The following is a 22,937-nucleotide window of genomic DNA, read 5'->3' on the forward strand; positions in this document are numbered from 1 at the left end:
CAGATCACAAAGGGACGTCTGTCATGATAGTCCCGACAGCCAAACCCTCCTCACACACTGGAAGATAACTCCTACCCATCAGAGTCGCTATGCAGGATAATGACTGGAGCGAAACGGGACTAAATTCACTGTACGATAACTTATCTCTCGAGGTCTTTGGGACTTTTTTCTTCTTATACGAGGACCAAATTCATTTCATCTGTGCTGATACAGTTTCCCCGTCAATGAGAGGGAACTCTGGGGCTGTGAGATAGAGAGGGAGAGAGAACTCACCGCTCACTGCAGGCATGGCGGAAAACCAAGATAAGAATATTTAACATAAAGAAGAATTGTGTCTTCTCCTTCAAACCAATAATATGGCTGAGGATGGAAATGAAAAGGGATCTCTAAAAAATCAATCTCTAAGAATTCATATAAGGAAATGTAGAGAGTATAGTGTGTTTCTTGTGTGTCATAAGACAGTGACTTTTAAAATATTTCAGTTGAGTCATGTCAACAATATAGATGTTCGGTTGTCCCGGGTAAAGCACATGAGAGAAAATGTGGAGACATTTTTAGTCATCAAACCAAACCTGCGGTTTACCTTTCCCCCATTTAGATCATAAAACTACAACTCACAAGCAATTCATGTAATTCTAATACTTTTTAGAACTGATACCGTCAGACAGAGATTGTGACATGCGTCCCACCCAGTGGGGCATAAAGTGTAAGATATCTATGGTTATAACATGTTTAGGGTCTTTACGCCTCTTTTTCAAACAAGTGTATTATCTGCATTCAACAACATGTTTTTTTTATTAGTAAAGATTAAGGTCTTGATCCATTTGAAAGCATTATTTTATTGTTTATCACTATACTTTGCTTTGAAACATTTAAAGTCACGAGACATGAAAAGACAGGAACATGTAGAAAGACAATCTTGCTGTTTACGACTGACACTCAGTTGGAAAATTAATCAGTCCCCCTGATGATGACTGCAAATTGCCCAAGATTATGTTGACACGTTTTCATTGCTTCATGTAGGAGGAGGCGATGGCAGCAGAGCTGCCATTTAGCCTGCCAATAGCCCCGGGGGATTCTTCTCCTCTAGCATTCTTTTTAATGTCTGGCAATTAAAGGCCGTCTAACTGCCTGAGAGAAGGAGTGATGGAGAGATAGAGAGAGAGAGAGAGAGAGAGAGAGAGAGAGAGAGAGAGAGAGAGAGAGAGAGAGAGAGAGAGAGAGGGAGAGAGAGAGAGAGAGAGAGAGAGAGAGAGAGAGAGAGAGAGAAAGGAGGGAGTGTGACTGAGTGATGTTCAAAGAGAGAGGCAGAAATAAATGAGAAAAACACATAGATAGGCACACACCCAAATAGATCTCAAAAACTTGATGATGATCATAAGAATCCTGCCAAGACTTAACTCTATTTAATGCTGCCTCTGTGGTGTGGTCACTTAAATCAGCAGCCATTTGTACAGTTGATATTCTCTTTAATCTAACAAGAGGCACTCAATCACTAGTGAAAACTTTCACACTAACAGGCCCTGAGGGGAACCCTCTCATCTCCTCTCAAGTCTTATCTCGACATTACAATGAGGCGCACAGTCCACACACCACAACTGTTCATCGGGCAAATCCATCCTGCCTAGTTTTCATTCACACTAGCAGTTGATGCTAATGCTTTCCATATCTATCATTGTGACAGGCACAGCACGATGGTTTGTTTCACTCAACGGGAGAAATTAATCACACACATTTAGTATAACAAGAGAGTATTTGAGCTCTGCATTAACTTGTGCTGGTTTTGATGGCCATGTTAAAATACAATTTTCAGGTTTCTATTTGTTAACAGTTCTAACTTAACTGTCTTGGCAGCTTGGACTTGCACATGTAAAATGTATGATAATGATAATATATTTTATTTGTATCGCGCTTTAAAGGGTACTCAAAGCATGTATGAGTTTATATAGTCTAAAATGTTAGTATGTAAATGTAGAGGCCTTAAGTGCAATTTCAGTGTCAGAATCTTGAAAGCCTTTAATGTGAACGTGCAGTACAGTTTACTTAGCAATATTTATATGCATATAAAGTACAGCATAATGCAGGCACGTTATAGGCAAGATACATCTATTGCAAAAGGCATGCCCATGGGAGAGCAGATAATAGGTTTTAACTTCAATAAATTACAGGCGGCAGCAAGTCGACCTATAAATGCCCCGTGCAGCAACGAGGCTAGATGCATAGGGGGAATACAATTCTACACAATAAACAAAGAAAACATTTTAAAAGAGATAAATAAACATCATGGATTGAGTTGGCCTGTCAGCTGTTGCTTCCTTTAATTGTCACAGCATAATGCTACTGTTCTCAACAAGGATACACATGTATTTTCTTGTAATCCGACAAAGCAGAATGGCTCAAACTAATATAATTTCTAATGAATAAAATGTATGTCTTTGTTTCAATTTTAGGAATATTCAAGGGTGCAGGCATGACATCTTTGTTGAGATCTTTTGCAATGGTGGAAGAAGTCTTCAAATAATGTATCCAAATAAAATAAGAAATACTATAATCTATTCTAAATTATAAATTATACTAAAGTGAAAGTATTAGCTACAAAATGTACTTTAAGTATAACAAGTCAAAGTACTCCTTGGTAGGTAAAGTAGTCCCTATAGATGGACTATGTAAAACCACGTAAGTGTGTATTTTGAAAGGAGAGGGAGTGTCCCGACGAGCAGCTGGTCACGTGTTCAGTGTTTTGTCTGAGCGATCCGTCCCACCCTCGTGCTATTGGCCAACTCGACAAATGCCCATCTCTGATTGGAGGAATGGACTGTATGTCATCACTGTCAACGTGTAAACCAGGAAGTCGGAATGTGAGTAGTGGTGTGTTGGCATTCTGGAGGAAATTTCGTTCAAAGTACAATAAAAACAGTTAATTCCATCGTCTCGCGTGCTCGTGTGCCCGCGTGCATCAAGCAGGCGCTCTGTCGTGCAAACAGACCTCGACTAAGCGACATTTTCTCTCGGTAAACAAGAGCAGTGTAAGTAAGTATCCCCGTGAGTGCAATGAATAAACCTGCCCGATGCCAATTACATTTCCACTTAGCTACATGTTTCACGTTGTGTACAGTTGAATGATAATTCGTTCGGTTTGTTTTGCTCAAAAGCGAACGAACTCTATGGAGGTCTGCAAAGAGTCTCAGACTCTTTATGATCGGGACTAAAGAGAGAAAATGCGGACATTGTGACTAATAGTCTGTTTAATATCAGGTGTATTAGACAATGCTGACAGATAGAAAGATGCACGTGTACATCCCAGATACCACACTGTTCCAAAACACCCATGGTCTGGTTAACAAATTGCATGAAACTCCATGCTCCTGTCAATATCTTATATGGAGTTTACACTCCATATAAAGTTGAATCACAAGTAACAACACTGGACATTTTAACCTTCATTAAGCTGTAATTTTAACCTTCATTAAGCTATAATTTAATTAATTGACTTCATTACTTATTGCCTAGCTATTGAAATCTAGGCATTCTAACTAACTAAACAACAACAAAGAAAATACTAGAGTTACGTGCTGGACATAGCTTAGGGTTCCAGAAAATTCAGGTTCTGGTAACTACTGTTAATGACGAGAGCGTACTATCAGCCGTGTCACCTCTGCATACCAGGTGCAAATATGAACGAGAAAGTATTATCACCTGCAATGCTGCTGTTGCTTTGCTTCGATATGTTTTTTTTCTTCTAATAATCAGTACGCTACCTTCTTGCTATTTCATTATGCCGAATGATAGATATACAGTTAGTTACACATGTACAGAAATGTCTGAGATTGACCACAAGGGCCAACAGAGGCTTCAAATGTGTTGCTTTTGGCCACTTGGATATAATACTACGATGTTGCTGCACAGTAAAACATAACTTGACAATCTGAGCCTACTGTGTCCGACTGTAAACATGGCATGCAGATAATTTCCTCTCTCTCTTCCCCTTATGTCCTCTGATTTGCTGACTCTGGTTTTCCCACGTTGGAGAACAATAGCATCCTTGCTCCTCCTCTGCTGGCACTAACGGGGTTTGAAATGTAGCTGAAAACAGTGTTTTTAGTGTAAGGTAAAATTCAGGTCTCTGAAGGCAGCAGTCTCCCATGAGAAGGCATCAGACGGCACAAGCATCCCGCCACGCTCCTTGAACATGCTAATTCAGTCTCTTCCCTCGATTCCCCTGCTGCACCTCTCGACTCTTCACCACTCCTGTTCTTCTTGGGTGCACATACATACTTTTTTTCCTCCTTTCATATTCCCCTCTCTATTCTCTCCTGTGCACACCTGCTTCAAGATTTCACTCCCTATCACACTTAAACATGCATTTTTAAAACAATAATAATCATCAGCCGAGTAGGGCTTGATAGATATCGAGTTCCACTCGTCGAAAAAAATACCGGACATATCTTACAAATCATGCTCAAAAATTTCAGCCACAAAACAGTTTAGAGAGACTTGACAATCCTTAAAAAAAAGTGCTGGCCTGCCCCTCCACTCATACTTGCTTTTTCCAGTATTTTAAACAAAAGGCTACAATATTGATTGATGCAGTATGTTGTGAGGGATGTTGTCTGGAATGTAGAGCGCAGTGCTCACTGAGAAACAAGCATGTTAGATGGATTCATGAAACACATCACACACAGATTGAGTTTCAGCACTTTGTACAGAAAAGTAGTATTCGAGCGTAGTTATTTCTGGTAAATGTACATCTATACTAATTAAAATGCACAGCCCTGGAGACTGACATTTATTCTGTCACACTCTTGCATACGGTAGTTACATGTGGAGTCTAAGTATACTATTTGTATTACTCCAAGCTCTTTCGCTTTATCTTGCCTGTGAGCTGTCAGAGTAATCAAAGGGAGAATGGTGTGAAGGGAAATGGTGTTAGACTAAATGAGATGGATAGGAAGTGTGCATACTGTGAACGTAACTCACATGGAAGGTGGTGAGAATTAATTTAATTATGTGGAGCAGATGTATGTGAAAGATAAACCATCTGCCTGATCAAAACTGACTGCTCTTCTCCATATATGATTGTGTATTAACTTGAATCCTTCCTGCAGATTTCACAAGTTATCTGGGGCTACTGTAGCAGGAACAGAGCTATATCCATATTTGATTAAGTTAACTGATCAGGTGTTACATTGAGACCCAGCTGCAAGATTCTCTCACTCAGAAGGTGTTTTATTCTACTCATTTCTTATCAGGCTGAGGAAGGAGAATGGGGAGGAAGGATGCCTGTGCGACCAGCTTACCAGTTGATCAGTACCGAAAACAGATTGGTGAGTCTTCATACATCCGAGTGCTGCTCAATCAATTGGTTGATCATCGGGAAATTAGTCAACTGTAATCAAACATTGATTAATTTTATATTCTAGTAGTAACAGATTGGAAGAGATGCTCTTGATTTTATTTTTTTCGAAGTTCATTGATATAGTATTTTGTAAACTAAATGAGTGAACGTTTAATCAATATATATATATAACTGACAATTAAAATGTCTGTAAATTAGGTCAATTAACAATTTTACCGCAACATTACAATCAACATATGGAAACAAGCTAATGTCTGACTTAATAAAGCATACATGAAACTGCGTTGCAGTAAGCATTTTTGTAGTAATTTCATAACAGCTCAACCTTTATCAATGCAAAAAAAACAGCTTTACATTACATGTCTTTTTTTTAATATCTTTGCACAGTCCTGCAAACTTTTCCAATTTGTATTGTATTGAAAATAAACTTTAACCAGGCTCACTGGAGTAGAACCAGTATACAAGCTGTGGAAGTAATTACACTTTGACACACGCATGCAGCATCTAAGGTCACAGGACTGACAGATAGTGAATCCCCTGCTTGTGAAGCTACCCCTTTGATATCATGTCAGAAGCTGTTTTGTCAAAGTTTAATATTACTCTAATTCTCCAATATTTTTTGTTTTCCCATTTTTCCGCTTGCATCACAAAGGCCCAACTAAGGCAATATGGTTGGCATCAATCAAAAGTTTGGTCCCCTTTAGCATGCCAGTTGCTTGAAGATCACAGCTCGTACCATGTCTTTATGTTTTTGTTTTCCTTTTGTGGAGTAAAACCAAAAGGTCGCCAATGGCAAAGCTGGATATTTGTGAGCAGCGAACTCTTGTCATATGCTTACTTCTAATCCCAGAAGTGGTATATATTATGTACATGAAATGTGACTCAGTAGTCTGATGAGATGAAACAGGAGTTAGACTCTAATTAATGCCCTGATATCAATCTCATAGGAACCTATAGAAGGGCTGAAATTGCTGAGACAAAGGTGAGAATATGTTCCTCTATAGAGATGACGACAGTCTCAGCTATAGAGGAAGCTGAGCGTAGTGACACAATCCTGGAGATTTTCAAGTTTATAAAAAGTGTTTCTGCACAGGAGACCTATGGCTATTGGGAGTCCAAGAAGCAGGTTCTTATCAATTGTGGTACTCTTGTCATTCATATTTTGACTTTGACAAGCACAATAACAATTCATCCTACCAGTCAGAAGACGGCCATCCTTTCAACAACAGCACAAGAAGCAAAGGACATCCATTGAGATGAGGGGCACACAGAGTTCAGGGATGAGGTTGGACATATGACCTTCTTTAACTTGTCCACTAAACTCCTGACCCAAGAGACACTCCACAACCAATTGAGAGAACAGAACATTTCACTATCTTATCTCGTGGCCTGTCGCATCCAATTTGTCATCGTATTCTGAAGATGTCGGTGATTTTCTTTGATCATTTGTCCAGAGTTAACATTTGAGTAGCTACCGGAGATGTGATGTTGCACATAAATGAGCATCTTGAAAAGGTTTTTGGGAGTGGAAATAAATACAATATCTTAATTCTCTACTATTCTTTTTATTATGTTCAGTTTGTTATTGCTTTTGAGCAATTTCTCAACTTGCAAGAGCAGTTGGACAGACGTCTACAGGTTGGATGGAGATGGATTTTCATCACACGACCCTTCCTCCCTGTGAATGTTACTTCTTATTTTCTGTAATTTTCCAATTAAGATGTTGTCTGATCCACATCCCCTCTCCTGAAGATTGTGTCGACTGTGGCATTGTTCTCGTCTCCTTCCTCCCAGTGGATAATTGTTTGTTGGCCCCTTGTGATTCACGTCCTTTGATTATTCCAGGTTTTATATTGCCTGGTGTTTTTTGGGGACCAAAGGGACTAATGGCAGTCATCTTGATGCATGTTGGAGTCTTTGCACCACATGGTCACCTGTCCCTTTTTGGTTACGGATCGGATCTTTAAAATAAGTCTTTGTAAAATGACATTCTGACAGCAATAGCAATATTTGTCCTCAGGCATGTGATTGTTAGTTGAGAAATGTCTCCGTTTTGTTTACTCTATAATGGCTGGGGTGATCAGAGTGCTTGTTCTCCATGTTTCCATAGTGGGACAGAAGAATAAAATAAGATTATTCATACCACATATACTGTGGGTCAGTGATTAGCATGCCCATCTTTCAATCAGAAGTTTAGTTGTTCAAGCCCCGGCTCTCGTAGTCCCAGTCTTTGTGCCCTTGAGCAAGACACTTAACCCTGAATTGCTTCCCGTTGCTGTGTCTACAGTGTATCGAGCAAAAATGTAAGTTGCTTTGGATAAAAGCGTCAGCTAATTAAATGTAAAGTAATATATCTGTTAGCCACCTGTTTCCGTGTAAAACCTGGGTTTGTTCAACAAATGAGAGATGGACAAGACATAACAAGCTCATCTGTGTCTGTCACATCCCCTTTTTCTCCACTCATCGATTACAAAATATGTAACACAGGTGTTAAGGACTCTGAGGCCTCTCTTCCGTCCAGCCTCTCAATTTCTGCCGTTTTTCCTTCTCTTTTGAAAGAAAGGCTCAATGTGCATCAGCAGTAGTCAAGGCTGGTCGTTGAGCTATACCATCATCTCTGCTGGAGTGCTTTTGTCATGATGGTCAATCTGGAGGCCACTGTTGACATTCTCTTTTTAAAAACCATTATTATGCCTGTAATAATTGGCTTTGCCAAGATGCCCTCAGGAGAGGTAAAGCTTGAGTGTTCTTACATGGAAGTCGTCACTCTGTTCGAGTAGTAATTGCTGCTGCCTGCTGAAAAAAGTAGGACGCATTGTTCACGTATAAAGACACCCAAGATTTCAAGCATGGCAAATTGGACATTATTGTCTGAAGAAGGCGTCATGTTTAAAGAAGGTCAAACCTACGAACATGTAATTCTTGCGGTTAAATCTATACAATTGGAATTTATTAATCTTACACTTACTTTTTAAGAGTGGTTGCCAGCATTTGGTTGCTAAACTGAAAAAAATATACTTTGAGAAACTAAGATACTATGCCTTTTTACATTTGCTTGATAATGATGATTAAGATGTGACACAATAGAACACAAGCTTTGTCATAATTGTTGCTAATGGAAACCCGGCAACCCTTACTGTTGAGCCATTGCCTCTTGCGAGACTTTGCCTCTGCTCTTCTCGCTGCACATGATGTGAAGAACAGGGCATGAATATTTCCCATGCGCTTGGCATCAGCCCTCCAGTTCCACAGCCGTGCATCCTGGCAGATGCCAGCGATCCGGACCATGTGGTCACTGACTATTTGGCCGCCATGGCACGTAAACACAAAAGCAAAGCACGAGGAACTGTCAGACACGCTGTCAGTATGTTGCCGGCATCGACCCAGGGCATTCAGAGACTACTGGACAGTGTCTGACCAAATCACCCCATCGCTCTGCATGTGGTGCATATGCAGGATAGCTATTCCCCACAGAAGCAAACAAACAAGCAAACAAACACACTCTCGTACCAGTTGCTAATAAGTTTCCCTTAACCTCAATTGTGCACAGTAGCTTTTAAACACAGCACATTCACAGCACTGTCTGGACAGTTCAGAGACCTATACATGCTGTTGTCCCATTTAGAAAATGTTCTTAAGGGAATTCATTAATGTGACATTTTAAATCATTAAGGGATCGGGGTTTTTTGGAACTGTTGTGGCCGGAGGTCACATGTCTGCATCTGACAGTGTTTTTCCATGCTTGAAACGTTGCACAATTTAAATAGTGCTTATTCATGAAGAAGTGGCATTGAAGTTAATTACTAAGATGTTTGCTTCAGTTAAAACCCGGACCTTGTATTTTTCAAGTCACCATTGAAGGCTTGACATACAGAAGTCATGGTTGCATGTGTTTCACTGGTTTTTAATTAGGGTGTTAAGAATAATTAAATATGTGCTCTATGTGGTAGACTAACACAGCTATATATGTTGAATACTGGGCTGGTATTTTAGCTTTGAGGAGAAACTCATTTTTGCAGTAGCTTATTTTTGGCTGATACAAAAAAGAAGGCAGCAACTTGGGAAAGTTAATTCTAAAGCGAGTGTCTCAGAACTGATATTCTGGTGGATCAATAATGGGAAAACAACCTATTTTAATTTCAAATGATGTTTATCATAAGATGATGCAAAACTTAAATTTGTATGCAACAGCTGTATAAAATTTAGTTGTGACTGACTTTGTACCACAAATAAATGCGTTTGATGCAATAATCTTAACTTAACAAGAGGCAATCAAAAATGGCTTCCTGTCTTCGTCAACCATCAGATTATTATCATTACATAAAAGAATATTTGAATCTTTGTCCAGTACAACCCATTGATGCAGTGCTTTTCCTGCCTCAAAATAAGGCAGTACAGTACTTCAGCAGTGACCTAATTAAAGACATAAAAATAACAAAAAAAACAATGAAACAAAAATTCTCAAAATATTGTATATCTATCGAACCATTTTAAAATGTGGTTGTAAGAAACTACTTATTAAAAATGTATACATTATCAGCTGCATTTTTCGATAGACTTAAATGTCTTGCATATTCCCCAATATATTTCTTAATATAACACAATTTTACACAACTAAGACTTGAAATCAGAATGACAACAATTAGTAATTTGTTATGCACGATGCACCACTTTGGAGTTCAAGTCTGCAGCAGTGCATTTAATGCAACATCTTGACGTAGGTTATTATTACTGATATGGTCAGAGTTTTCAACTATGTTATCCTTTTATTTTCATTCACACAAACTGTGACACTCATCTATGTATATCCAGCCCTTCTCTAGCTTCACTTAAAAGGCCAATTTGTGTGACACACAAATCACATACCCCCCCCCTCCTACCTTTTTGAGTGCTCAATCACTCGTGTGTTTAATTTTAGCTAATACCCCCTACCTGTCTCGTTATGCTCAACAGTATAATAGCTCTGGATAAAAATAAAATCAAACATCATTTACAGGTAAATGCAACGACAAACATGCAAGCGAAAAGCGTGAAACACACATTCAAAAAAAGTGTGCGTGTGTGGGGCACTTTCATTTTTCTCCTGTCCTCTCTAGATGAAATCAGTGATGACTTCAATGAAAGGCACACTCATGGAAGCCTCTCAGCAGGCACTCAAGGCCGCCTTACAAGTTCTTCTGAGACGCGGACAGTGATGCCTTTTCAGTGCGACAGGCAGAATTGGGGCGAGATGGGAGGCTGGCGTGTATCACAGCGCAGGTAGATAATTTGTGACCCAAAGTAGCAACAGAGCTGGTGCAGCAAGTATGTGTGTGTGTGTTTGTGTGTGTGTGTGTGTGTGTGCGTGCGTGCGTGCGTGCGTGCGTGCGTGCGTGCGTGCGTGCGTGCGTGTGTATGCGCGTTCCAGACCCATGCAAACAAACCACATGAAGCTTTACACCATGTTAATTCAACAACATTGCATACTTTACACAGTCTGTTGTACTGTACCAGAATATCTTCTCCATATTAATTTAGTCCTAGATTTACTTTAATGTTGCTCTAATTAAGTATTGACTCTGACCAGAAGGTTATGGGTGTATTGAGGTGTGGAGAATGTATGCATGTAAGTTCTCTATGTAGAACAATTTAAGAACAAAATAAAAGCAAAAGCAGCACAGGTGCGTGTTTTAAGAAGGCATTTGTGGGAAGTGGTTTAAATGATTCTCCCTTTGAAATGAAAACCCCAGCTTGTCTGCCTTTGAGCATCTTTGGGCACTTTGCTGCAGAACAGACACAGATATAAATATAACTGATTGTATTAAATGTGTATATTACATCATCTTGTATCTATTGCAGTCTCCTGGATTGAATTGAATCAATATTGTGTTGTGGCAACCTTTGGGATAACTTCAACTTGTATTGTTAAGAATCTATATGATTATGTATTGTGATGAAACTTGTTATTTTCATGGATGTATTTTAGTTAACATCTTTCTAGTGTGGCGGGTCTTTTACAGGAGTCGAATTATACCAAAGGAATCAGTCCGATTAAATTCCCGCGATGCCTTGTGTGTTTTCATTAATTTTTCCTACATTTTTAAACATTTCACAATCCATGTGACTTTTTGTTTTTCTTCTTTTTGATTTGAGATGTAAAGCATTTGATGTAGCTTCCTGTAGCCTTGCATTATACAAACCAACCATTTGCAGTCTGAAAAGCCCTGCGTAACTTCTGTGAATGGCAAGCAACCGAAAGGTGCCCTTCTATCAAACCCCCCCACACACATTCTGACAAGTGGAGGAGACATCCAGTGGCCCTCCTAATGAATTCCCACAAGCTCACTGTCTGCTTCTGGCAACATGCTCCCCATTTCTATTAGCCCTCCACTGAGTCAGGGAGGTGGAGCGGAGGTCTGGGACCAGGAGGGATGGAGAAAGAGAGAAAGGAATAGGAATTGAATGCTATAACTTTATAAAGTGCGTGTGTGCGTGTGTGTGTATGTAGAGCATCTGCTTAGCCATGCTAACGAGGGCTGTGTATTGGGAAGCCCCTCATGATACAATACTTATAGAAATACACGTGTCATATTGAGATGCGATATATTGAGAAACGATAGTGTCACTTTAAAGACCGGCTGATAACTTAAATGTTAACCATCTGAATGTTATGCCTAACCTAAGCTCTCCTCTGACCGTAACCAAAACCAAGCCTAATTTGATCCCTGACTTTTAATTTTCTTAAATAACATCTTTAATTATTCGCTAAGATGTACACACACAAAGACACACTCTCACACACACGGTTTAGCAAGCTGTTGCCTTTCCACTATTGTTAGCAAAGTTCCTTTTCCTGCAGTGTGTTGTTTCTAATTAGACCAAAACAGCCTGTTCCGCGTCATGTGAAGCCCACTCACACACTCTCTCACACGCACACACTCACACAACACACATGCTTTGCCAGGTGGCCTGTTTGCCCATAGGACTCACCCTTGAGAGTTGAGCCCATGGGAGGTCAAACAGGTAAAAGCTGAGGCCAGAAAGGATTCTTTGTATTTTGGATGCACATGCAGATTGCAATAGGTGTGGGTAAATTTAATTGCCACATTTAGTCTTATTTTTCCTTACTTGTCTTTTCTTTTTTCTTTTTTTAATTTACAGCTACTTAGGTTGGTCGGTAGAATATCTTACAAGAACAGGTCGGCATTCTGGTGTTCACTTTATTGCAGTGAGTTGGATGAGGAGATCAAAACTGCTCTCGCATCCGTTAAATATGCAGCTCAGGTGGTCCAATAACATCCAATAACATAATGACTGGAACCAAGGCCGGATCTGTCCAAAGATATTTGCCTGTTAACAATGAATGAAAACTTTTTTTTCAGTCTTTTGATTTGTGTGCCACACTTATTGTCTGTCTTTCAGGTAAGCAGGACTACAAAAAGACAAAGTCAGCCTTAAAGGCCACACGGCTAAAAGCTGACGCAAAGAAGAATTCCTCTGCATTCAAGGTGAGACTGGCCTGGACTTCCTTTCTCTTCAGGACTATATGTCTACATGTCTTCCAATGTTTTTACTTGCTTGTCTGTCTTGGCCCATCTGTGATTCTGCTTATCTTCCTGTCTGCCAACCATCTTCTTTGTTGTGTGTCTGCTCTGTCTGAATCTGTCTCAATAGATTCCTTCACATCCGCGGCTCTTAGCTCTCTTAAAACCTGCGTTAGGTCTTTAGGGAATGTAACAACAACAACCTGAAATGATGCGATGAGCCCCGCTGCTCATCCTTTGAAGATCTGTGCAAGTGTTGAAAAACTACCATCCTCCCTAGAATAAAGTTTAAAATACTCTATCGTTTCTAGAAAAATAAAGACATAATGAATTCCTGGAAGAGTTTCGTTATTCTTTTAATGGTGAAGACGCAATGGAGGAGGAGATACGGTGACAGAGAAGTTGGAAATATAACGAGCAGGGAAGAAAGAACAGGAATAAGAAAGTGGTAATGTGGATGGAGTTGTGTAATGTGTAAAGGAAGGGAGTTGAGGTCGTTGCTCGAATAGAGTGATGCATCCCTTCTTTGTTTGGTCACACTGCAGCGATTAGGAGCCGTTGTGCAGGCGTAGATGGATGACTCCACATGTATCACTCTGGCAAACGTTATTCATGCTTTTCCTCATTCTGTTAAACAGTTTCACTATTTCAAGGTCTCTCTGTTCAGAGTAAGCCCATGTCAATGAAATAGCTCGTGAATCTCACCCTACAGGTATTCAAATCATCTTTAAACTTGCAGAGACCATCACAAGAAATCAGGTTCAGGTTTTTTATGCTGCTACAAAATGAAAATCAGTTGCAGTAAAACTTAATTCAGACATGTTTTACATTTTCTTTTTTTGTATGTTTGTTTTCCTTCGTGGCATTGAGAATTGGTTCTCTTCACATTACATCAAAAGCCAAAAGGCTTCACTTCCTCATTAAGCCTCAGTTGGCACGTAGTACACAGAGATGAACAAATTATAGTGAGGATTAAACACTGGGTGAAATGGTCAGGTTTTAAAATATGCATCTCTTAGACACGCAAGGCCTCATTAAGCACGTCTTTAATCCAATTAGATTAGTCCATATCTTGAAATATTGATATTGCTTATGAATAATTCAGGTTTTCATGCTCAAGACATGGGGAATTTTCAGAGGTCGGATTAAAAATACCTCTGGGACGAGGATATTAAACTGACTTAGACCCTTTGGCCCCGAGTTCGATTGAAATTCAGCCCAAATGTAATGGATATTTGGTCACGCTTGCTTTCCCATCGAGTCCTTTTAGTGTTACATAAAGTTGTGATTTTAACACGGCTCTGTGATGAAAGCCCCTCTTGGTCTTTGTCTCTCTGTCCTTTGGTTGACAGCAAGGATTTGGCTGCAGTTCTCGTTGGCTTGTTGCTGTGTACATTAGGTTTTTCTTCTGCCTGTTCTTTTATTCTCTTCTCTACTTCTTACTCTTCCTGTTCTCCCTCTCTTCCTCTTCCTCCCACTTTTACCATGTCCCTGGTTGAAATGCAGGTCTCAGATACAGCTTGCACCTCAGAAGGGCCAGCAGACATGTGGGCACAGAGAATCTGGCAGCTGCCAGGGCCGGCTGTCTTGGGGCTGTCCTAGTAGCAGGGCAGTCTGGATAAGTTGGCAGCAAAACGGATGAAGGGACTGAGAGAGAAGAAGAACGTCTGTTCCCACAACAGCGATTAGATGTCGGGCTGCACAAAACGACCTCAGAAGTTAAGGAAATCAGGCACTCGTGGCCGAATGTGTGCTTAGTCACTCGTTGAACAAGGTGTGTCTACGCAGCCTGCTACTGCCTGAATTCAAGCAGGGACATGTTTGCCGCCCTGCTCCTTCAAAACCGAGACGCATGGGGTCATCACAGCAGAGAGGAAGAAACTGGCAGGAAGTGGTCAGCAGTCTCTTCTCAGTTTGCCAGTGGAGGAATAAGTGCCTTCGAAGTAGCTCCAGTACACGAGCTTGCAGCATAGGAAACAAGCCTGCTGCCTCGTCTAATTGGCACACGAGCCTTCTGTTCAGTCCTGCACTCGTTTCCCTCAGTCTTATTTAGCAGCTGAGCCAAGAAAGTTGGGAAAAAATTGCTTATGGAATTGGCGGAGGATGGAGGATACAGATAATGACTTCCAGCTGTCATTTATGAATGTATGGGAGATTATACAGATTGCGACTCTTTTTCTTTTTGTTGTTGTTGTTGTTAGTCTTTTTGTGATTCCTATGAATATTAAACACAACTTGAGTCATGTAGCTGTTAGTTTTGTATTAAAGAAGTAACTTTGATGACCAGGTGAAGTAATTATTGGGCAGCATCTAAAGAGTGTTGAGTATAAACTGTGAGGGATGCTGGACTGAAAATTGCCAAAGTGCCGCTCACTGAAGCAAACTGGATGCATTATATGTGCTGGCCATTAAGTTTATGAGGCTCATTCACACTTTCTAGCTGGTTAGGAGCAGAGACGGATAGCACATCAGAATGTGTAGGTTTTTATAGCCTTTCATGCCATTTAACTTACAGTCGACTTTATGGAAAGACTGATTTTAGCTATATGTAAAAGGCATATTTATTTAATTTAAGATGATCATCAAGCAAAAGGTCAAAACGGGTTACGGCATATAGTTATTTTAAACCTGTGTTGGCATGGTAGTCTCTTTCATTGTATGGGGTGATAACAGATTTTCTTTATTTTACAAAAGGTTAATGCAGAAACAAGTCAAATATTTAATTAATTGAATGAATGAAATAAATTGATAAGTAATTTGAATAATTATGTTTTGAGCATTGGTCATATAAAACAATGTTTTACCTTTGGCTGTGCTTTTTAAAAATGTTTTTTCTTTTATTAAATTTTACTGGCATTATGTCGGGTTATTTGTGACTTATGTACAGATGAGACTTGCTTACCAACCACCAAATTCACCAACTTTCAGCCCCGAACACACTGATTCTTAGCACACACGCACAAACCCAGGAGGAGAATAAAAGTCAGACCAGATGAGGGGATGTCTGCTGAGCTGTGGCTTGTCGCCAGGGTGACGGGGACCCAGCTCCCAGCATGCCAAGTGCGCTGCAGCTGCCGCCGGTGCTCAGAGAGCCACATGATGAAGAACGATGCTCAGGCCCGATCCAGAGGTCTCCATCAGAATGTGGGCAGAGAGGCTGTGTGTTTGTGTCTGAGATGTGTGTGGCAGTGTGAGTGGGCGCACATAAATGTGTTTGTGAGAGAAGGCAAGAGTCAACACAGTGGGCCACTCTCCTCGAAAACAATGATCTCAATCAAGTGCAGGTGCTTCCTACAAGCCAAGTGTTTTCACCAAAACCCCTCCAGCTTGTGTTCACAGACGAGTCACTGAAACCAGCTGTTCTCTTCCTCTCTGAAATCTGAAGCGGAGAAAAAAAAAAAAAAAACAACAACCTGGGTTGCGATATTGTGTGTCCTGTTTGTTTCATCATATAATTCAGCAAAGTGCTTACCTGCATCAGAAGCGCAACATTTTCTTTGCGATACTGTCGGCAGAATTACAAACGCTTTGCTTTTGTTATGTTTTTCAAAGCTGCGAGAGAACACAAGAAAAAGCAGAAAACAATCAAGCCTCGGTGATTTGATAACAGTTCTTTTCTCCGAGGCCTTGGCGAAATAGAAAAGTAAATCAAGCAGTGGGAGCCTAGCGGTTAATATATGAAACTAAAGTGCATGAAATTTAAAAGTTTTCCAATTAAGCGAGGACTTAAAGCTGTTTGGAGGCTGCCGGGCTGTAGATAAATGTGGGCTAAGGCTAATGAAGACCAATGCTGCTGATGACTAGGCACTACAACAAGTACACAGATAGCTGTGGATGCCGTGACGCCTTTTAATTGTCACCCCCCTGCCACCCCACCCCCCTCTTCGAATAGGAATTATTATTAGCCCCCCACCACCGCTCGTTTGTGCCGAGCCTTATCTCTCACTTGTTTTCCCTCCCCTCCTCACAGTTGTTTTTCATTCTGTCATTCCTCCATGTAGTTTGGCCAGTGGGTTAAATTTGCTGTCATCTCTGTGTGTGCGTGCTACGTATGGTAATAACTGACAGGATGTTTTCTCAAATTTTCTCTCATAATTGTTTCTGCTTGCTTCTGTTTTTCTTTTACGTCGGTCGTGTTTACTGCTTTCCTGTTTGTCGTTTTTCTTCAACGTAACCTTGTGTCCCATCTGCCTGTCACTGAACATATGGCACACATTGTGTTTATCGTGGTTCAGCATCATTTGTATACAGGTGGAGTCTTAAATAATCTAGAAATAGAAGTACAAGATTATAGATATCTGTGAAAATAGTTTGTGTAGGATTACAATTTTGTCTTTTCAATACACTCGTCATGTCACCTTTGTTGTTCTGGCCCAGTTTGCATGTGAAAACTAATTTCCATGTTCAAATCAAATATTTTGTTTGAATAACCCCTAATCAGATGGTACTCCTCAACCTTTTAAAGCTCTCCAAGCTCTCCAGTGTTGATTAGAAAGTTTGCTGCTAATGAGTTCTCTTGATAAAGAATAACTGGCATTGTTCAATACTCTGAGTGGCCCTAATGAAACTCCAGCTGATGAAGATTGTAATCGTGCGAGCGCCACATAATGAACAAGCGCTCCAAATTCCCATTTTCAAGTTGAATGCCACTCCTCTGGAAGGCTTCAATTTGTTTGACAATTAACCAATAGAAATCAAAAAAAGAGAGAAATGGGCCATTTTGTTTTGAAAGTTTAACTTCTCAGTAAAACTGGCAGGAGAACAGTGAAGATTGATTGCAGATTGAATAGATTAAACTACAGCGGCCACTCAATACTCGGTTTCTGAAATGTGATACTGTGCATTTTATTTTATCTTGGATGTGGCCCCAATTTGACTAAAAGTATGTTTCCACTTGACATCTTTGCATAAAGAGAACCTGAAACTAATCAATGATTCATTCTCTGAAAGGCATGTGATGTGCGAGCACACTTTCCTTAACTACACAATCCCCAAATACACTGTCTCTCCCATTTCTATTGTTTTAGAAAACTGGCAGCCAAACCTAACATTAGCCGTGGTGCAGTGTGTGGGAGAGCTACTGTAGCTTTTGAATGCACCATCGCTAACATCAAGTTTTGTTCTTTCTTTCTAAATATAGACATTACGTCATATACACTTTTTTAAATTCCGCTATTTTACTGCAGATATTTACTGTTCGTGTCTTTCATTTCAGCAGGTAACCAGTGAATCTCTTAAAGTAGCTGAGCATGTTCGTGTCATTAGAGTTAGAACTCAAACTGCAGGGACCTGGATTCATTTTTAAAGAGTCTGAAACCATTTCCACACAAATGCAGGTTCATATAAAAACACGTTTGTTTGTCTATTTTGGCCTTCCGACGGCAATAAGCTCTTGTTTTTCACCGCTGTAAACAAAGCTTGCAAAAAGACACACTCTTCCTCGTGCATAGCTTTAAAATCCTCAGTCTTGACAGATAATACGATTATGAGCTTGTTAACCTTTTTCAACAAAACAATTATGGCTTTCATTTCTCTGCGCGGTTGCTTATTCTTGTTCATGTATAATGTTCAATATGCAGCTGTCATTCTCTGTAAAGTCATCAAATACAAGAACTTCCTTAAAATGTATTTGATTAAGGTCTTAATGCAGCAGTTAAAGAATTAGAATTACAGAGTAGTCCGTATATGTAACTTAGCGGTCATCTTTTCACTGAAACAGTCAGACTGCAGGTCAGTTAGCTGGCTGGTGTGATTCGTTTTATGTGTTTTTATATTTCCCTGCAACAGTGTGGAGCAGCTTTAATTTCATTTGAGCATTTTTACATCTTTAAAACAGATTTATTGGCTAAAATAATCCTATATTTACATTTGTCTTTAAAAATGCACAAATTACTTGACACATTTAGTTTAATTTCTTTCCAAAAACGCTAGTAAACAATGTATTCAGACACACAAAGTTCATTCAGTTTCATTTCAATCAAAAGACACACACAAATAGAGACATAACACAAAATAATAAGCCCAGTAAGCACATGATAATTACAGAGTCATGTCAACGTGTTCAAACACAGTAGTGCTGCTTCTGTGAATAGAGACAGAAACGGGATCAGTCAGTAATATGTATAAATAGTTCTACAGAAGAACGCCCTATCTTAAAACCTCTCTTTCCTTTTCAGGATGCATTCCTGGTCATTGCTGCAATCCTGTTCTTTGTCTTCTGTGTCTACGCCTTCTTCTACCTCAACCTGAGTACCGAGATCGATCTGGATGTGGATTAAGGAGAGGTGGACCGTATGCCAACTACGTCTCGTCTCTTCGCATCAGGCGCATGAACGGAACAGTCTGTCATCTTTTTACACACTTTTGGTGACTCGGTGACGATGAACCGCCTCTTCAGGAGAAATGAGACAGAAAATCTACTTTCCTGAGAACTGAAAATCGTCTTTCCTTATATTTTCTGCATGGGAGTATGCAAATGGTATAATTCTTTTACTGATACTCATACTGTGGTTTTACATGTGAGTTATTCTGATCTTTCTCCCAGACCCGAGAGAATATCTTTGATTCTCTTTCCCTGAAAAATTCAGTAACCTTGTGCTTTGTGGCGCTTGTATAACATTCTGCTGCAAAATCTACCTACAGCAGAGAAAATGAGCGGCATTTTAATTTAACATCTTTTCTCACAAGTCTTCCACACTACTATAGTCGAGGCCGAGCCTCCGTTAATCATATTCTGCAAAGTCACGTCCCTCTGTTTTCTCCACTAATAGAAAAATGTAAATCTCGTGCCGAACTTCTCGTCACATCGAGACAAACACTTACCTCACATTCCAGTGCACAAGCCTCTCCTCCTGGATATCTGGAGATCACAAAGTGTGAGATTAGAATCCACAAAGCCCTCGCCCTGATTGAATGTGTGTGCAGAATACAGAACAACACATTCTACCTGCCGCACATACGGGCAGCACGGAGACACACATCCACAGGATTAGCATTACAAATATGATCCTGTTTTTTCATTTGAATGGAAATTGCAGAGATGAATGACGACTGAAGAAAGCCTGTGTGTTTCTCTTAAGGAATTCCTTGATTATTTTTCCGTCTTGTCAAACATAGAATGTGATGTGTGTCTGTATGAATGTGAAGGTTTGTCAAAGCCTCTTTATCCCTACTCTTCTTTCACTAGTACTGCAATGTGCAAGGACTGACCTTCAATTTACCTTTTTCAAGTGCTTCCCCTGTTGGAGAGATTGTTCACAAAGTCAGTGGCTTTTGTTTAGTCCATTTGCTTTTTTCTTCATGTCATCACTTTCAATTCCTGTCACTATCGATTGCAATACGGTCCTTTGTTTAAGATATGGCTCTTTTATATTAGTGTAACGCATGTAAGGCCAATACCAAATACACAAGAGACCAGGTGACTTCTTTCATTCCCTTTTTTTTTTTCTTCAGTGTCTTATAAAAGCAAGTCCTGTGTCTGAGCCTGACTGTTCTTTGGCTTCGAAATAGGAGACTGATTTTGAGCTTTCAGTTTCTGCTCTTTTCTCCCATGACCTCCCGACCTCTAGTAAAAGACTACATGTCCAGGAAACCATTATGATAAGCATGCCCTCATACTCTCAGCCGATGGCTTTTATCTGGCGTTGGTACATCAAGACTCCCTCCTCCACCACCGTTGTTCACTCACATGTGTAACAATAGATAGGTAGACCTGAGAGACCTTCACATGTGACACCGGTTATCTAAAAGGTCACCATTACTACCTACAAGAGCTCCGACATCAGCACAAAGGAGAGGATCTATTTATTCAGACCCACGTTATTAAATTGGTTTGTATGGTGTATAAACATTTTTACAGTTTGCTTTGTCGTAATGATTTGGTGACAGGATACTGTGTGGTATGTTATGATTTATCTTTGTTAAATCAAATCAAAGTCATGTATCTCTTTGTAATATGAATATTGCCGAATGGAAATGAAGCCTTTTCAGTTTGTATAAAATTATCTGTATGACTTTTATTAAACTATTCGATGCAGATAAGAGGTGTCATGAGCATAAACACACAGCAAAATCATGTTTTTTAAGGCCCTTTTATTTATGTTATTATCATAACAGAACACAACAGGAGCCGAACAGGCAGTGCATACTTTAACACTTTGACATTATCTTAACTATCAGTAATGTTTTATACTTCTCCATCCATGAAGGTTATATTTAGCTGTTAAATGCAGGTGTCGTCGTTACTTTGAGTCTTAAAAGTTAATGAATAAAAAAAATCCAATTGTCGATTTACTTTTATGGGGTGTGAACTTGCCATTATTTCTCTTAGATCTCGTCAATTCTGAGCTATAAACAACAGTGTTCTATCAGTAATGGGTTATTAAATTGTATTGAGTACAGTAATGTCTTTATCAACCTACATGTCAAGGCCCATCCTTATTATGAGCGAGTGTCTGTGCATCCACAAGTGTGACCGTGGCGATGTGACACAGGATTCCCTTCGGAGAGATGCTCCAGTAGAGCAGTAGGGGATGCCCACAGCAGAGCTGATCCACACCAATAACAACAGCACACGGATGTGAGGTTGGCGCTCATCGTGTGACATGTCTGTGCTAATTGACGGTGTTTCGCTGACTTCTGCTCACGGCAAGTCAAACGCGTGAAGTTAATCAGGCAGAAGCATTGTAGAGCGTTCAGCATGACCGTATTGCAGCGTTGCACAGGAGTCGTACGCAGCGAAGCTTTTACGCGCCATCCTGAGACAAATGAGCTAGACGCCACGCACCCAAATCCTACTCATTAGTCATGTGAGGTGTGTCACCAAGAGTGATTACACTGAGCCCCAAACTTGCACATGCAACACCACACACATGCGGTACGTAATGCCGCTGCATTTTCCCACACTTAAGCCAGTGGGGAATGTTCTCATACATGTATGGCTGTTTACCGAGACATGAATCATAATTATGACTCCCGGTGAACTCCACACTGCACTTTTGGAGCATGCTAGGTTTGGCGCCCCAGGTATTTGCTTTAGACATAAACAAACACGTGCATTTTGTCACATTTTCTGTTCGCACCATGATGTCATGTGAACATAAATGGTCTCGTTGACCTCAGTTTAGTTTCTGTTTAGTTTCTAGGATGGCGTTAACTTCTGTTTTGTGTGTGTTTGAGAATGCGAGTGAGAGAGAGAGAGAGAGAGAGAGGCTCGAGCAGCCGCCTTTCTCTTGTTCATCTATGTGTGTGTGTGTATGTTCAGTATTCAGCACAGCGCCTTTGGCCATGCTCCAATGGAGCGCTCAGTTTCTCTGACGGACCGGTGAGAAGTGAGGAGGGTCAGTCCCGCCAGGAGCTCATTTAGTCCCTATCTCTATCTCACACACACACACACACACACACACACACACACACACACACACACACACACACACACACACTATTCTAGTAGTCACTTTGACAAGGAGACTCATCGCTCTCTCTCTTTTTCTCTCTCTCTCTTACACTTGCACACTTGCACACACACGCACACACACACACACACGCACGCGCACACACACTGCTGCGTTCCCATTAGGGAGATGCAGTGAGAAGACAGGACTGATGATGCTTGTCACAAAGTACTACTGCAAGTCTCACACATAATGTGTGTCTCTCTCTCTCTCTCTCTCTCTCTCTCTCTCTCTCTCTCTCTCTCTCTCTCTCTCTCTCCTCACTCCCTCCCTCGTTTTCTTCTCCATCTTGTTGATTTGATTTCTTTCAAGGCTTCTGCAGCTCTACTTAATAACTCAAACGTGTAGATTAATATCATGTAAGAAACTGTGGTCCATACATCCAGAGTCAGACAACCATGATGACAGAAGACATAAAAGCTTAAATTTCTCTTTGATTATGAAAGATGTGACACGTGTATGAAATCTGTAACTCTTCTAATAACATACTTTATTAATCTCAAGGTAGAGATTGATGTAGAAGAGTGTGGTGTCTAATAACAATGTGCATTGGTTTCCAATGATCTCCCTACTGACCGCGTTACCAAAATGCAGGTTCCTGTCGAC

The 22,937-nt window shown here is 40.3% G+C and overlaps 1 protein-coding gene across 5 annotated transcripts; it reads left to right on the top strand.

Annotated features, from left to right (window-relative positions):
* Positions 1-2,863: 2,863 nt before the first annotated feature.
* triqk (triple QxxK/R motif containing) lies at positions 2,864-21,060 on the top strand. Of its 5 annotated transcripts, none has more exons than XR_011077433.1 (5): positions 2,864-3,030; positions 5,250-5,324; positions 10,453-10,615; positions 12,758-12,843; positions 19,056-19,092. XR_011077433.1 is itself a non-coding variant. In XM_068575815.1 (4 exons), exons 2-4 carry the CDS (start codon positions 5,264-5,266, stop codon positions 19,155-19,157), a joined length of 249 nt encoding a protein of 82 aa, XP_068431916.1. In that variant the 5' UTR covers positions 2,864-3,030; positions 5,250-5,263; the 3' UTR covers positions 19,158-21,060. The 5 variants fall into 5 exon arrangements, 2 of the variants coding, with proteins under 2 accessions (XP_068431916.1, XP_068431917.1); XR_011077432.1 differs by lacking the exon at positions 19,056-19,092 and adding an exon at positions 13,010-13,215; XR_011077434.1 differs by lacking the exon at positions 19,056-19,092 and adding an exon at positions 13,010-13,215 and having other exon boundaries at positions 2,864-3,026.
* Positions 21,061-22,937: the final 1,877 nt, after the last annotated feature.

Source organism: Clinocottus analis, unplaced genomic scaffold (assembly GCF_023055335.1).
Source record: "Clinocottus analis isolate CAN_PGR_092001 unplaced genomic scaffold, fCliAna1.0.p SCAF_14, whole genome shotgun sequence".
NCBI lineage: Eukaryota > Metazoa > Chordata > Actinopteri > Perciformes > Cottidae > Clinocottus > Clinocottus analis.